Source organism: Coregonus lavaretus (assembly GCF_964263955.1).
Source record: "Coregonus lavaretus genome assembly, chromosome: 5".
Classification (NCBI taxonomy): Eukaryota; Metazoa; Chordata; class Actinopteri; order Salmoniformes; family Salmonidae; genus Coregonus; species Coregonus lavaretus.
Window position 1 is genome coordinate 26,418,048 of NC_139992.1, and position 16,059 is coordinate 26,434,106.

The 16,059-nt window shown below is 43.6% G+C and overlaps 1 protein-coding gene across 1 annotated transcript; it reads right to left on the reverse strand.

Moving 5' to 3' along the window:
- Positions 1-3,436: 3,436 nt before the first annotated feature.
- LOC311129209 (OX-2 membrane glycoprotein-like) lies at positions 3,437-16,059 on the reverse strand (the record flags this gene model as incomplete). Its single annotated transcript, XM_084161513.1, has 6 exons — positions 3,437-3,492; positions 3,834-3,938; positions 6,960-7,244; positions 10,994-11,323; positions 15,474-15,794; positions 15,987-16,059. The coding sequence occupies 6 exons, from the start codon at positions 16,057-16,059 to the stop codon at positions 3,437-3,439; spliced, it is 1,170 nt and encodes a 389-aa protein (XP_084017639.1).

Sequence of the window (16,059 nt, forward strand, 5' to 3'; positions counted from 1 at the left end):
CAATCGGGGGAGAAGAGCCTTGGTCAGGGAATTGACCAAGAACCTGATGGTCACTCTGACAGAGCTCCAGAGTTCCTCTGTGGAGATGGGAGAACCTTCCAGAAGGACAACCATCTCTGCAGCACTCCACCAAATCAGGCCTTTATGGTAGAGTGGCCCGACGGAAGCCACTCCTCAGTAAAAGGCACATGACAGCCCGCTTGGAGTTTGCCAAAAGACACCTAAAAGACTCTCAGACCATGAGAAACAAGATTGAACTCTTTAGCCTGAATGCTAAGCGTCACGTCTGGCAGGGACCGCGAGACTAGTCAGGATCGAGGCAAAGGGGAACTGAGCAAAGTACAGCGATATCCTTGATGAAAACCTGCTCCAGAGCACTCAGGAACTTAGACTGAGGCGAAGGTTCACCTTCCAACAGGACACCGATCCTAAGCACATGGCTTTGGGACAAGTCTCTAAATGTCCTTGAGTGGCCCAGCCAGAGCCCAGACTTGAACCCGATCGAACATCTCCGGAGAGAGCTAAAAATAGCTGTGTGGCGACGCTCCCCATCCAACCTGACAGAGCTTGAGAGGATCTGCAGAGAAGAATGGGAAAAACTCCCCAAATACAGGTGGGCCAAGCTTGTAGCGTCATACACAAGAAGACTCGAGGCTGTAATCGCTGCCAAATGTGCTTCAATAAAGTACTGAGTAAAGCGTCTGAATACTTATGTAAATGTGATATTTCAGTTTTTTATTTGTAAGAAATTTGCAAAAAAATATAAAAACCTGTTTTTGCTTTGTCATTATGCGTTCTGAAGGTAATTGTTTGCATCAGATCTTATTTAGGGGCTTCATAGCAAAGGGGGTGAATACATATGCATGCACCACTTTTCCGTTATTTATTTTTTAGAATTTTTTGAAACAAGTTATTTTTGTTCATGCGGTAATGTTTGTATATTGATGGGGGGGGGGGGGGGGGACAATTTAATCCATTGTAGAATAAGGCTGTAACCTAACAAAATGTGGAAAAAGTCAAGGGGGCTGAATACTTTCCCAATGCACTGTACCTCTCCCCATCTTTACAACCATTTAACCTATATGTTTTGACCATGGCAGTTTACAATCTAAAGTAACACCAAGTAATTGAGTCTCCTCAACTTGTTTAACAGCCACACCATTTATTACAAGATTCAGCTGAGGTCTAGAGCTTACGGAATGACTTGAACCAAATATAATGCTCTTAGTTTTAGAGATGTCAAGGACCAGTTTATTACTGGCCACCCATTCCAAAACTGAATGCAACTCCTTGTTAAGGGTTTCAGTGACTTCATTAGCTGTGGTTGCTGACAAGTATATGGTTGAGTCATCAGCATACATGAACACACAGGCTTTGTTTAATGCCAGTGGCAGGTCATTTGTAAAAATAGAAAAGAGTAGAGGGCCTAGAGAGCTGCCCTGCGGTACACCAAACCCTACATGTTTGACAGAGAGACTTCCATGAAAGAAAACCCTCTGAGTTATATTAGATTGATAGCTCTAAATCCACGATATGGCAGAGGTTGAAAAGCCATAAAACATAAGTTTTCTCAACAACAGGTTATAGTCAATAATATCAAAGGCTGCTTTGAAATCTAACAGTACAGCTCCCACAATCTTCTTATCAATTTCTTTCAACCAATCATCAGTCATTTGTGTCAGTGCAGTACATATTGAGTGCCCTTCTCTATAAGCATGCTGAAAGTCTGTTGTCAATTTGTTTACAGAGAAATAGCATTGTATTTGGTCAAACACAATTTTTTCCAACAGTTTGCTAAGAGCAGGCAGCAAGCTGATAGGTCTGCTGTTATAATCAGTATAGGCCGCTTTACCACTTTTGGGTAGCGGAATGACTTTGGCTTCCCTCCTGGCCTGAGGACAAACACCTTCCTCTAGACTCAGATTAAAGATACAGTATGACAGATAGGAGTGGCCAGAGAGTCAGCTACCATACTCAGTATTTTTCCAGGTCTCGTGCAGGTAATGGGCAAGCAGACTCAATTCCCCCCATGTGGAGTTGGGATGGTATCTTCTTGTATTGGTTCTCTGCAGTGGTGGAAAAAGTACCCAATTGTCATACTTGAGTAAAAGTAAAGATACCTTAATAGAAAATGACTCAAGTAAAAGTAAAAGTCACCCAGTAAAATACTACTTGAGTAAAAGTATTTGGTTTTAAATATACTTAAGTATCAAAAGTAAATGTAGAAGTATAAATCATTGCAAATTGCTTATATTAAGCAAACCAGACGGCACACTTCTTTTTTCTTTTTTTACGGATAGCCAGGGGCACACTCCAACACTCAGACATAATTTACAAACGAAGCATTTCTGTTTGGTGAGTCCGCCAGATCAGACGCAGTAGGGTAGACCAAGGATGGTCTCTTGATAAGTGCGTGAATTGGACCATTTTCCTGTCCTGCTAATCATTCAAAATGTAACAAGTACTTTTGGGAGTCAGGGAAAATGTATGGAGTAAAAAGTACATAATTTTCTTCAGGAATGTAGTGAAGTAAAAGTAAAAGTAGTCAAAAATATAAATAGTAAAGTAAAGTACAGTACAGATACCCCAAAAAACTGCTTAAGTAGTATTTGAAAATATTTTTACTAAAGTACTTTACACCACTGGTTCTCTGTACCATTTAGAAGAACTATAGCATCTAAAACAGATGAGTGAAAACAGCTCTATCTGGCCAGCTGCAATGTTTCGTGTTTGTCATTCTTCTGTAGATACTGGAGACAGCTGTCAGCATAGGGACATGGATAGAGAGTTCAATTCCTCCAACTCACATAAGTCAGGAGCCAGGAATGGATGCACCTTTGTCCCTGAGGGTTTCTGGTTATATTTAGCAAACAATGGTCCTTTTGTCTTTAGAGCATCATAAATCATACAAATGCCAACCACAGGTTCGATATTTCCAAGGATGCATAATTCCATAACCCTTTTGTCTCCCGGTATCACACTTCCTTTTTTTAGTCACTGAGACCAAGGCACACACACACACAAAATTGGGTCACTATTATATTCCATTGTGTATCCATGCCTACTGTACCTGCTCAAACACACACAATTAATGAATGTGATAATGACCTCAGATCCATCCTCTATTGTACTATGAGGGTGTTTCCACATACACACCACTCACACACTGTGGCACCATAAACCTCTCATCCAAACAGTAGTATTGTACTATGAGGGTGGTTCCACAAGCACACACACACACACACACACACACACACACACACACACACACACACACACACACACACACACACACACACACACAATAAACCTCTCATCCAAACACTAGTATTGTACTATGAGGGTGGTCCCATCCACACACACTATGGCACAATAAACCTCTCATCCAAACAGCAAAGACCAGGTCATCCAAGATCAACTTCCTCTGAAATGAATGTCAAGGTGGTGAGGCAGTCAGGAAATCTTTAACACATGCCAGAACATACCAGGAAACTGAAGAAACAGGAACAATATACTGTAGGTCTCACACAAGAGACACACACAGGACAAACACACTGTAGTTACACAATTCCCATGACACACACAGAAACACACTCTGAATGATTCCTGGAGAAAAACCCTATCCCAGCTGCATGGAATCATGGTGGTGACAACTATTAGCCTGAGAGCTCAAAAATAGCCAGTCGAGATCAATGAGGTCAGAACATTTCTCATACAGAAACCGAGGAGGAAATTTCTCCTGCTTTCCTCTGGGCCAAAGTTTAAAAGTAGGACTCTTATGGGGGAAGTGGACACCTCCATTGAGATCGGTCGATGGAGAGGGATACACTCACCATCTTCCTTGCGCAGGAAACACTTCCAGAGGCAGAAGCAGAGACTTATGACCAGCAGAGCAGCTACAGTGGTCACCGAGATCAGGATGGTCAAAGCTGTCCCAACTAGACATAAATAGAGGGAGGGAGGGAGAGAGAGCAGAGATAGAAACAGAGAGAAACAGATGAGATATAGAGAGGATATAGAGAGAGATAGATTGAGTGAGAGAGGATCAAGAGAGAGAGAGGATCGAGAGAGAGAGATTGAGTGAGAGAGGATTGAGAGAGAGAGAGGACTGAGAGAGCGAGAGAGGATTGAGAGAAAGAGAGGATTGAGAGAGAGAGAGAGAGAGAGAGGATCGAGAGAGAGCGGATTCGAGAGAGAGAGATTGAGTGAGAGAGGATCTAGAGAGAGAGGATTGAGAGAGAGAGATTGAGTGAGAGGATCTAGAGAGAGAGGATCTAGAGAGAGAGAGAGAGAGAGAGAGAGGATCGAGGGAGAGTCGAGAGAGAGGATCGAGAGAGAGAGAGCGTCGAGAGAGAGAGGATTGAGAGAGAGAGGATCGAGAGAGAGAGAGGATCGAGAGAAAGAGAGAGGATCGAGAGAGAGGATCGAGAGAGAGAGGATCGAGAGAGAGAGGATCGAGAGAGAGAGAGAGAGAGAGAGAGACAGAGAGACAGAGAGACAGAGAGAGAGAGAGAGGATCGAGAGAGAGAGGATCGAGAGAGAGAGAGGATTGAGAGAGAGAGGCTCGAGAGAGAGAGGATCGAGAGAGAGAGGATCGAGAGAGAGAGGATCGAGAGAGAGAGGATCAAGAGAGAGAATCGAGAGAGAGAAGATCGAGAGAGAGGACCGAGAGAGAGAGAGAGGACCGAGAGAGAGAGGGCCGAGGGAGAGAGGATCGAGAGAGAGATTCAGTGAGAGTGGATCGAGAGAGAGACTGAATCAAGAGAGAGAGGTTCGAGAGAGAGAGAGAGAGAGACGATTGAGATACCGAGAGGATCGGGAGACAGAGATTCAGTGAGAGAGATAGAGGATCGAGAGAGACAAAATCTGGCAACAAATCAAACTTGATAAAACTACAAAGAATGTTAATTGGTTTAAACCGCTTCAGATTAACGTAGTTTTCATTTCATTATGTACAGTCACCTCCAAAACTATTGGTACCATTGATAAAGATGGAGCAAAAAATACTAAAATAAACAAAACAAATACTGAGCTACAGTATATTGTATATATTGTATGCAAAAAAAGGGAAATTATATTATTTTACACTAATACAATTAATTGAGAAAAATATTTTAATAAAGTAATACAACTAATCTCAAAAAGATAATTGTCAAGATTATCGGCACCCCTAAAGATACGTATAAATAAAATCAACCAAAATCTAATCTGCATTAACATTCTACTTTTTTTCAGTTTATCTCAGTTTAAGGAACTGTAGAATTGTGGCCTTCCATGGCTTCCCGTTTAACTGGGGTATAAAAATGAGCTAACACTCATGTAAAAACCCTTTGTCATCCCTTACCATGGGCCTCCTGTAGCTCAGTTGGTAGAGCATGGGGCTTGCAACGCCAGGGTTGTGGGTTCGATTCCCACGGGGGGCCAGTATGAAAATGTATGCACTCACTAACTGTAAGTCGCTCTGGATAAGAGCGTCTGGTAAAATGAAAGGCAAAGAACTAAAAAATGAAGAGACATTTACATTACATTTAAGTAATTTTGCAGACGCTCTTATCCAGAACGACTTACAGGAGCAATTAGGGTTAAGTGCCTTGCTCAAAGGCACATTAACAGATTCTTCACCTAGTCGGCTCGGGGATTCTAACCAGCAATCTTTCGATTACTGGCCAGACACTCTTAACAACTAGGTTAACTGGCCTTCATAAATCCAACAATGGGTAAATAAATAGTTTTTTATAAATAAATATACAACTCACCATTATTAGGGCAATAATTAAGAAGTTTCAAACCACTGGAACAGTGATAAACTTGCTGGAAAAGGACGCATATGTACAGTATCTTGTCCCCACGCACAGTGAGGAAGATGGTTCAGGACGCAAAGGAAATCCAAGGGCCACAGATTGAGAATTACAGAACTTCGTCGCATCTTGGGGTCTTCAAATCTACAATTAGACGCCACCTCCATGCCAATAGGTTTTTTGGAAGGGTTGTCAGAAAAAAAGGCTTAATTGAGAGAAACCAAGAATGTAAACGCCTTGAGTTTGCTAAACAGCATTGGCACTAGGATGGGAACCGGGTGCTATGGTCAGATTAGTTGAAAATATAGTTTTTTGGCCACGTACACCAGCAGTGGGTTTGGCATCGAAAAGGATGCCTATGCAGAAAATAACCTCATATCTACTGTAAAATATGGTGATGATTGTTTATCTTATTGGGCTGGTTGCCTCTGCCAGGAAGCTAAAACTTGGCCGCAAGTGGATCTTCCAGCAAGACAATGACCCCAAGCACACATCAAAATCCACAAAGAAATTGTTATTTGACCACAAAATCAACATTTTGCAATGGACATCTCAGTTTCGAGACTTAAATCCTTGGGAAACCTGTGGTTTGATTTGAAGAGGGCAGGCAGCGGAGACCAAAGGATTTCAAGGGTTTGGAAAGATTTTGTATGGAGGAATGGTCTAAGATCCTTCCCAATGTGTTCTCCAATCTCATAAAACATTATAGAAAAAGGCTCAGTGCCATTATCCTCACAAGGGGAGTTGCACAAAGTATTGAAAACAGGGGTGCCAATCATTTTGACCCCTATCTTTTTGAGAAAACAAATATTACTTGTTAAACGAGAAAGCAATATAGCTCAGTATTTGTATTATTTATTTTATACAGTCTTTTTTGCTCATCTTTATCAAGGGAGACAATCATTTTGGAGGTGTAAACTAAACCTGCTTGGCAATGACTTCAACAAAAACAGATCTAAACTCTTACACACTGTTTAGGATCAGTCATTATTGTTTGGCAGACATTGTTCATCCCATCCCTCAGGGATCAGTATTCTTGGCTTTAGTCTGGTTTGGTCAGGCTACTTTTCCCAAAAGCAGCTAATTTAAAAACAAGTGTAAACTCTGAGCCAAGATGTGTGTGTGTGTCTGTATCTGTGTGTGTTTGTGTGTCTCACTCACTCTTGGTGTTCATAGAAACAGCGATGGGTGATTCCAGACCCTTATGGTGGACCAGGCATTTGACGGACACGTCCTTCAGCAGCCCTGATTGGACGGTGAGGGTGCTGATGACCAGGGTGGTTCCGTCCCCCTGCTGGAGCTGTGATGTCACAGGGGGTCCCATAGTTCGGTTGTCCCTCTCCACGTTCCACACTATCTCCGCCGGGGGCCGGGACACAGCTGTACAGTTGGCCTCGATGACCCCTGGAGACGTGTTCTTGTAGCTCACCTGGGGTTTAGGCAGTACTGGGGAAGACACAGATACAACCAAAAATCAATATTGGGTTTACTGAATCAGTGTTTTTCAGGTGGGTTGACCTACTGTAACTACAACTAGTTCCTGGCTATAGACTATTTTTGATTACTTGGAACACAAAATAAATTCTAAAAGCTTTAGGTGGGTTACACCAAGTTAACCACTGAGATGTGTCTAGTTTTGTGATTCTGACATCAATAACTGAGTGTGGGCTTAAGAAAGATAAACAGAGGAGGGAGTACAAATTATCCAAACTTATTTGGGCAGAGAATCAATGTCACAGATAACATCAATGTGTGAATACACCAAGCTTGTGAATAAAGTGCATTCGGAAAGTATTCAGACCCCTTTACTTTTTCCACATTCTGTTACGTTACAGCCTCATTCAAAAAAAATAAACCCTCATCAATCTACACACAATACCCCATAATGACAAAGCAAAAACAGGTTTAGACATTTTTGCAAATGTTTAAAAATAAAAAACTGAAATATGACATTTACATAAGTATTCAGACCCTTTACTCAGTACTTTGTTGAAGCACCTTTGGCAGCGATTACAGCCTCAAGTCTTCTTGGGTATGACGCTACAAGCTTGGCACACCTGTATTTGGGGAGTTTCTCCCATTCTCCTCTGCAGATCCTCTCAAGCTCTGTCAGGTTGGATGGGGAGCGTCACTGCACAGCTATTTTCAGGTCTCTCCAGAGATGTTTGATCGGGTTCAAGTCCGGGCTCTGGCTGGGCCACTCAAGGACATTCAGAGACTTGTCCCGAAGCCACTCCTGCATTGTCTTGGCTGTGTGCTTAGGGTTATTGTCCTGTTGGAAGGTGAACCTTCGCCCCAGTCTGAGGTCCTGAGCGCTCTGGAGCAGGTTTTAATCAAGGATCTCTCTGTACTTTACTCTGTTCATCTTTCCCTCGATCCTGACTAGGATGCCGCTGAAAAACATCCCCACAGCATGATGCTGCCACAGCATGCTTCACTGTAGGGATAGTGCCAGGTTTCCTCCAGGCGTGATGCTTGGCATTCAGGCCAAAGAGTTCTATCTTGGTTTCATCAGACCAGAGAATCTTGTTTCTCATGGTCTGAGAGTCCTTAAGGTGCCTTTTCGCAAACTGCAAGAGGGCTGTCATGTGCCTTTTACTGAGGAGTGGCTTCCATCTGGCCACTCTACCATAAAGGCCTGATTGGTGGAGTGCTGCAGAGATGGTTGTCCTACTGGAAGGTTCTCCCATCTCCATAGAGGAACTCTGAAGCTCTGTCAGAGTGACCATTGGGTTCTTGGTCACCTCCCTGACCAAGGCCCTTCTCCCCCAGTTGCTCAGTTTGGCTGGGCGGCCAGCTCTAGGAAGAGTCTTGGTGGTTCCAAACTTCTTCCATTCAAGAATGATGGAGGCCACTGTGTTCTGTGGGACCTTCAATGCTGCAGACATTTTTTGGTACCCTTCCCTAGATCTGTGCCTCCACACAATCCTGTCTCTGAGCTCTACGGACAATTCCTTCGACCTCATGGCTTGGTTTTTGCTCTGACGTGCACTGTCAACTGTAGGACCTTATACAGACAAGTGTGTACCTTTCCAAATCATGTCCAATCAATTGAACTTACCACAGCTGGACTCCAATCAAGTTGTAGAAACATCTCAAGGATGCTCAATGGAAACAGGATGCACCGGAGCTCAATTTCGAGTATCATAGCAAAGGCTCTGAATACTTATAGAAATAAGGTTATTTCTGAGGGAATTTTTTTGATTTTTTATTTATTTAATCCATTTTCGAATAAGGCTGTAACGTAACAAGATGTGGAAAAAGTGAAGGGGTCTAAATACTTTCCAAATGCACTGTACATGTGTACTTGAGCTCCATAAACAACACATCGCCTCTGTTTAAAATGTTTTGTTCTCAGAGCTGTGGAAGGAATGTTATTCATTGGAATTGAGACAGATATTTGGCCCTGACAGCAGCAGTGTCTTCACAGTTGTTTCTACAGTGAACCATATGAACCACCAATCTGGAGAAGATCTGTGGTAGAGGTGGGGCAAACCATGGAGGAACTTGCACTGTGATATCATACAGTACATTAATGAGAGAGAGAGAGAGAGAGAGAGAGAGAGAGAGAGAGAGAGAGAGAGAGAGAGAGAGAGAGAGAGAGAGAGAGAGAGAGAGAGAGAGAGAGAGAGAGAGAGAGAGAGAGAGAGAGACAGAGACAGAGACAGAGAGCGATAGAAGTAGAGAGACAGAAGTAGAAGTAGAGAGAGTGTGAGAGAGAAAGTGAGAGAGTGAGATGGCAGTGGTGAAGAAAGCGCGAGAAAAATGCTATCTCCGGCATCTCTCACGCTTTTCTGCTGGAATCGTTGGCAGTTCCATTTGAGACAAAAGCCTTGCTGTTTGACTGACAGGGAAAAGACGGAGAGAGCGAGGGAGAGCGAGAATGAGAGAAGAAGGAAAGAGAGTTAGAAAGAGAAAGCGCGAGAGAGGGTGGGTTGATGAGACAGTAGGGAGCACTGTCTGCGTGAAACAGTAATACAGTCATGACTTTCGGTGTCACACTTTCCTCCCCCATCTCCCTTTAATAGATCCATTCTTCAGTGCCAATGTAAACTCTCTGGCCGTGCTACCTCAGCCAGACACACCACCAGCCTGGGTTTGTGTTTCACTTAATCACACAAACACCACAACTTCAAACAGCCGGAAAACTAATGATAATCAAACACTGATTTGACACAGATTTGAAATGAACGATGTGTGTGTGTACTGTATTTGCATGCATGCGTGTGTGCGTGCGCATGAGTCTCATGCATTTTACAGTAAATCAGGGAGATAATCCACCTGGAAGTAATCCCACCTGAACCTCATTCCTGAAGAGCCCTTACCAGCAACATCCATTAATTACACAGCCCTACAGACTGTACCTCTCCATCTCAGCCATAACCATGTCAGGAAAAGCACAATATGTAGAGACACTCCTTTCCACCTCGATCCCTTTAGAGCTGACTGCATGTGCAGGACTCCTGACCTGCCCAGTCCCAGCCCACATGTAATATATTGCTGTTCAGGGAGAACCTCTGTGCTATAGCATACTGTAGCAGCAGTAGTCAAACCAGGAGGAGCTGCATATTGTTATACTGCCTCTTTCATTGTCACTACTACAATTTCCATCATTTAAGACTGTCAATGCTGCCAGTGGACACAGAGGTCAGAGCGCATGCATGCACGCACAAACACACATACACACACATTCACACCCACACAAACGTCAAATTATCTCCCCCTCTTCACTAGATGAAACTATGCAGAAGCAAACAAAAACGTCCCACTGCTGTAACCTAATATTTCAGAATACATTGACCACCATCAGCCAAACACAATAACAGCATATAATATTATTCCTCACCTTAGGGTCTGCACTGTATATTACTGTACCAGAGGAGTAATAACTCTTCTCTATGGAGTGAAAGAGAGCATTCACCAGTCTGGTTCGTTCAGCACAGTCAGGTCTGTATCATATTAACTGTCATGCTGGGGATTCAAACATCATGCACTACTCAGGCTCACACCCTACTGTGAGTTACACACACACAGCACAGTGTAAAACACAAGCACCTGAAGGTGGGTATGCTGGCATTATAATCAATCATCATTACTATAGATGACACTCATTACTATAGACAGTGAGGAGGATGTTTAACTTATAACCCTATCAAAGACAGTGAGGAAGGAATATGTAGAGTAACCCTTCCTACCAAAGATAGTGAGGCAGACGGTAGCGCTCTTGGTGCCCTCTGGGTAGGTGTGGTACTCGCAGGTGTAGCAGCCCTCATCCTGGACGCTGACCGGTCTGATGGACAGCTTGCTGTGGGAGAGGGAGGGGGTCAGCCAGGCCCTCTCCTGGTAGGGCGGCTCGATCATGGGGTCGCTGCGTTTAGCATAGGAGGCTACTTCGCTTGAGTCCCGCTGCTCTGCTGTATGTCTCCACAGCACCTGTTGTACCTTCTCTGGCAGCCCATAGGAGCAAGACAGGGATGCTGCCTTACCACTCACCGCTGTCTTGTTACCCTCTGCAGTCACACGTGCTGTAGGAGAGGGGAAAGAATATGCTAACACAGGCTGAAAAGAGTAGAAACACAGACACAGACAGAGACAGAGAGACAGGCAGGCAGAGTACACACACAAACTATGGTATACAATCTGTGCATCTAGCTTTCTGTCTGCAACAGCTGTTTCTGATTGTCAATATGAGCATCCCCTCCCCTCCCCTCCTCAGCCAGCGGTCAGTAACCACACAGGACCCATCAATAACACATGAGTATGCTCCCACAGCTTCAATTTAACATGCTGATATCAGAACATAAAACAAAAACATATGGGGATGGGAGTCATGACATCTCTATACATCCATCAGAGAAAATCTCTATAGTATAGAACAGGGATCATCAACTACACTGAAAAAAATATAAACGCAACATGTAAAGTGTTGGTCCCATGTTTCATGAGCTGAAATAAAAGATAGCAGAAATGTCCCAAATGCATCAAAAGCTTATTTCTCTCAAATTTGTTTTCATCCCTGTTAGTGAGCATTTCTCCTTTGCCAAGATAAACCATCCACCTCACAGGTGTGGCATAACAAGAAGATGATTAAACAGCATGATCATTACACAGGTGCACCTTGTGCTGGGGACAATAAAAGGCCACTAAAATGTGCAGATGTTACACAACAAAATGCCACAGATGTCTCAAGTATTGAGGGAGTGTGCAATTGGCATGCTGAATGCAGGAATGTCCACCAAAGCTGTTGCCAGAGAATTGAATGTTCATTTCTCTACCATAAGCCGCCTCCAACGTTGTTTTAGAGAATTTGTCAGTACAGCCAACCGGCCTCAAAACCGCAAACCACGTGTAACCATGCCAGCCCATGACCTCCTCATCCGGCTTCTTCACCTGCGGGATCGTCTGAGACCAGCCACCCGGACAGCTGATGAAACTGTGGCTTTGCAAAACCGAAGAATTTCAGCACAAACTGTCAGAAACCATCTCAGGGGAGCTCATCTGCATGCTCGTCGTCCTCGCCAGGGTCTTGACAAATGCTCACCTTCGATGGCCACTGGCACGCTGGAGAAGTGTGCTCTTCACGGATGAATCCCGGTTTCAACTATATCGGGCAGATGTCAGACAGTGTGTATGGTGTCGTGTGGGTGAGCGGTTTACTGATGTCAACATTGTGAACAGAGTCCCCATGGTGGCGGTGGGGTTATGGTATGGGCAGGCATAAGCTACGGACAGTGAACACAATTGCATTTTATCGATGGCAATTTGATGATTTGAGATACCATGATGAGATCCTAAGGCCCATTGTCATGCCATTCACCCGCCACCATTACCCCATGTTTCAGCATGATAATGCACGGACCCATGTTGCAAATGATCTGTACACAATTCCTGGAAGCTGAAAATGTCCCAGTTCTTCCATGGCCTGCAAACTCAGACATATCACCCATTGAGCATGTTTGGGATGCTCTGGATCGACAATATGCCACAGGACACAATCAACAGCTTGATCAACTCTATGTGAAGGAGATGTGAGAAGCAAATGATGGTCACACCAGATACTGACTGGTTTTCTGATCCACACCCATACCTTTTTTAAGGTATCTGTGTCCAACAGATGCATATCTGTATTCCCAGTCATGTGAAATCCACAGATTAGGACCTAATTAATATATTTCAACTGACAGATTTCCTTATATGAACTCTAACTCAGTAAAGTCTTTTGAATTTGTTGCGTGTGTATTTTTGTTCAGTGTAGATTCAGCCTCAGGACAATTATTTTCTTGAGAGGGTGGTCACGGGTCGAAACATAATTACAAATATTTAGTAGACTGAAAATTGACCGCAAGAAGCCCAAACATATATAATATTTCACTAAAACAATAGTTTAAAACCTTGCTTACATTTGTATACGATCACATATACAGTTGAAGTCGGAAGTTTACATACACCTTAGCCAAATACATTTAAACTCAGTTTTTCACAATTCCTGACATTTAATCCTTGTAAAAATTCCCTGTTTTAGGTCAGTTAGGATCACCACTTTATTTTAAGAATGTGAAATGTCAGAATAATAGTAGAGAGAATGATTTATTTCAGCTTTTATTTCTTTCATCACATTCCCAGTGGGTCAGAAGTTTACATGCACTCAATTAGTGTTTGGTAGCATTGCCTTTAAATTGTTTAACTTGGGTCAAACGTTTCAGGTAGCCTTCCACAAGCTTCCCACAATAGGTTGGGTGAATTTTGGCCCATTCCTCCAGACAGAGCTGGTGTAACTGAGTCAGGTTTGTAGGCCTCCTTGCTCGCACACACATTTTCAGTTCTGCCCACAAATTTTCGATAGGATAGAGGTCAGGGCTTTGTGATGGCCACTCCAATACCTTGACTTTGTTGTCCTTAAGCCATTTTGCCACAACTTTGGAAGTATGCTTGGGGTCATTGTCCATTTGGAAGACCCATTTGCGACCAAGCTTTAACTTCCTGACTGATGTCTTGAGATGTTGCTTCAATATATCCACATCATTTTCCTTCCTCATGATGCCATCTATTTTGTGAAGTGCACCAGTCTCTCCTGCAGCAAAGCACCGCCACAGCATGATGCTGCCACCTCCGTGCTTCACGGTTGGGATGGTGTTCTTCGGCTTGCAAGTACCCCCTTTTTCCTCCAAACATAACGATGGTCATTATGGCCAAACAGTTCTATTTTTGTTTCATCAGACCAGAGGACATTTCTCCAAAAAGTACGATCTTTGTCCCCATGTGCAGTTGCAAACCGTAGTCTGGCTTTTATATGGTGGTTTTGGAGCAGTGGCTTCTTCCTTGCTGAGCGGCCTTTCAGGTTATGTCGATATAGGACTCGTTGTACTGTGGATATAGATAATTTTGTACCCGTTTCCTCCAGCATCTTCACAAGGTCCTTTGCTGTTGTTCTGGGATTGATTTGCACTTTTCGCACCAAAGTATGTTCATCTCTAGGAGACAGCACGTGTCTCCTTCCTGAGCGGTATGACAGCTGCGTGGTCCCATGGTGTTTATACTTGCGTACTATTGTTTGTACAGATGAACGGGGTACCTTCAGGCGTTTGGAAATTGCTCCCATGGATGAACCAGACTTGTGGAGGTCTACATTTTTTTTTCTGAGGTCTTGGCTGATTTCTTTTGATTTTCCCATGATGTCAAGCAAAGAGGCACTGAGTTTGAAGGTAGGCCTTGAAATACATCCACAGGTACACCTCCAATTGACTCAAATGATGTCAATTAGCCTATCAGAACCTTCTAAAGCCATGACATCATTTTCTGGAATTTTCCAAGCTGTTTGAAGGCACAGTCAACTTCTGACCCATTGGAATTGTGATACAGTGAATTATAAGTGAAATAATCTGTCTGTAAACAATTGTTGGAAAAATTACTTGTGTCATGCAGAAAGTAGATGTCCTAACCGACTTGCCAAAACTATAGTTTGTTAACAAGTAATTTGTGGAGTGGTTGAAAAACTAGTTTTAATGACTCCAACCTAAGCGTATGTAAACTTCCGACTTCAACTGTATCTCTATTATGCATGGTAATACTTTGGAACAGATTTCCAAAATTAAAAACACTTGGTGTTTTTAGTCTTTTATGTCTAACAATAAAATAAATAAAATCACCCGCCAGTTTGGGAACCCTGGTATAGAGGTTTAACAAAAGAGGAGTGAATAGGGAAAGGTGTGTGATTCTATTTTGTGGTCTCCAGAAAGGTAGCATGCACTGAGAGTCCACTGAGAACAACATAGGGCACCAAACAAAAGGATGGGCAGAAAATAGAGTAGACATTTTTATTCAGAAAACTTTATCGGAGTGCCCATGCTGCTGACCAGAACATTTTCAGTCCAGCCCTTTCTTTCTGTTCCTCTCTTTTTTCTTTCTCAAATTGGGTTTCTCCCGTTAATGCCTCCAGCCACTGGATCTGAATACAGAAAACCTCTGTCCCCTTCCTTCATCTCTCAGTTGCCATATTAACTCCTCTAATATCACCAATTCAGGAGAGGGGAGGGAAGGAAAGAGACACACAGGAAAGTGAAAATGATTCAACAATGTTTGGTACATGCTCATGTACTCAGGTGTGACACTTCGACTACTATCAAAGAGTGACACCGCAATGGCACAGAGTAAATCTGAACGGTCTCCTCTACTTACATGTGACAGTGAGGCAGGTGTGTCCCTCCTGCGATCCCGAGGGGTACAGGTCAAAAATGCATGTGTAGCAGCCCTCGTCTCTGAAGCCCACCCTGCGGATGGTGATGGCTGAGGTATCCTTGGGGGAGGCGGCCAGCTCTACATGCTGCTGGCCACTCACGCTGTCCTTCTGGCTGGGCTCGTAGGTCAACAGGGTCTTGTTCTGGACATCCAGCCAGCGCACCTGTTTCAGGCTGTCCCCACGCCCCTTAGACACCATGCAGGACAGAGTGAAGGGGAGCTCCACTGGGGCCTCCACGCGCTCAGGGGCCGTTACCTTGCCTGGGACACGGATAGGGGAGTGGTCAACAAGGATCACAGATCAGTCAAACAACTCATGCACTTGTGGCATGTAAATGTCTAGCACTGTATACAACATATTGGTTGGTGGAAACATGTGCATTGCCACAACATTTGTGAACTTCCTAATAAAAAGACAAATGTATCAATATGTCTAGTGCTATGTCCACTCACACTGCAGTCTGACCACCATCAGTAAGGACACACACAGCTGCAGGCATCGCATCAGGGAGGACTCACACATCAT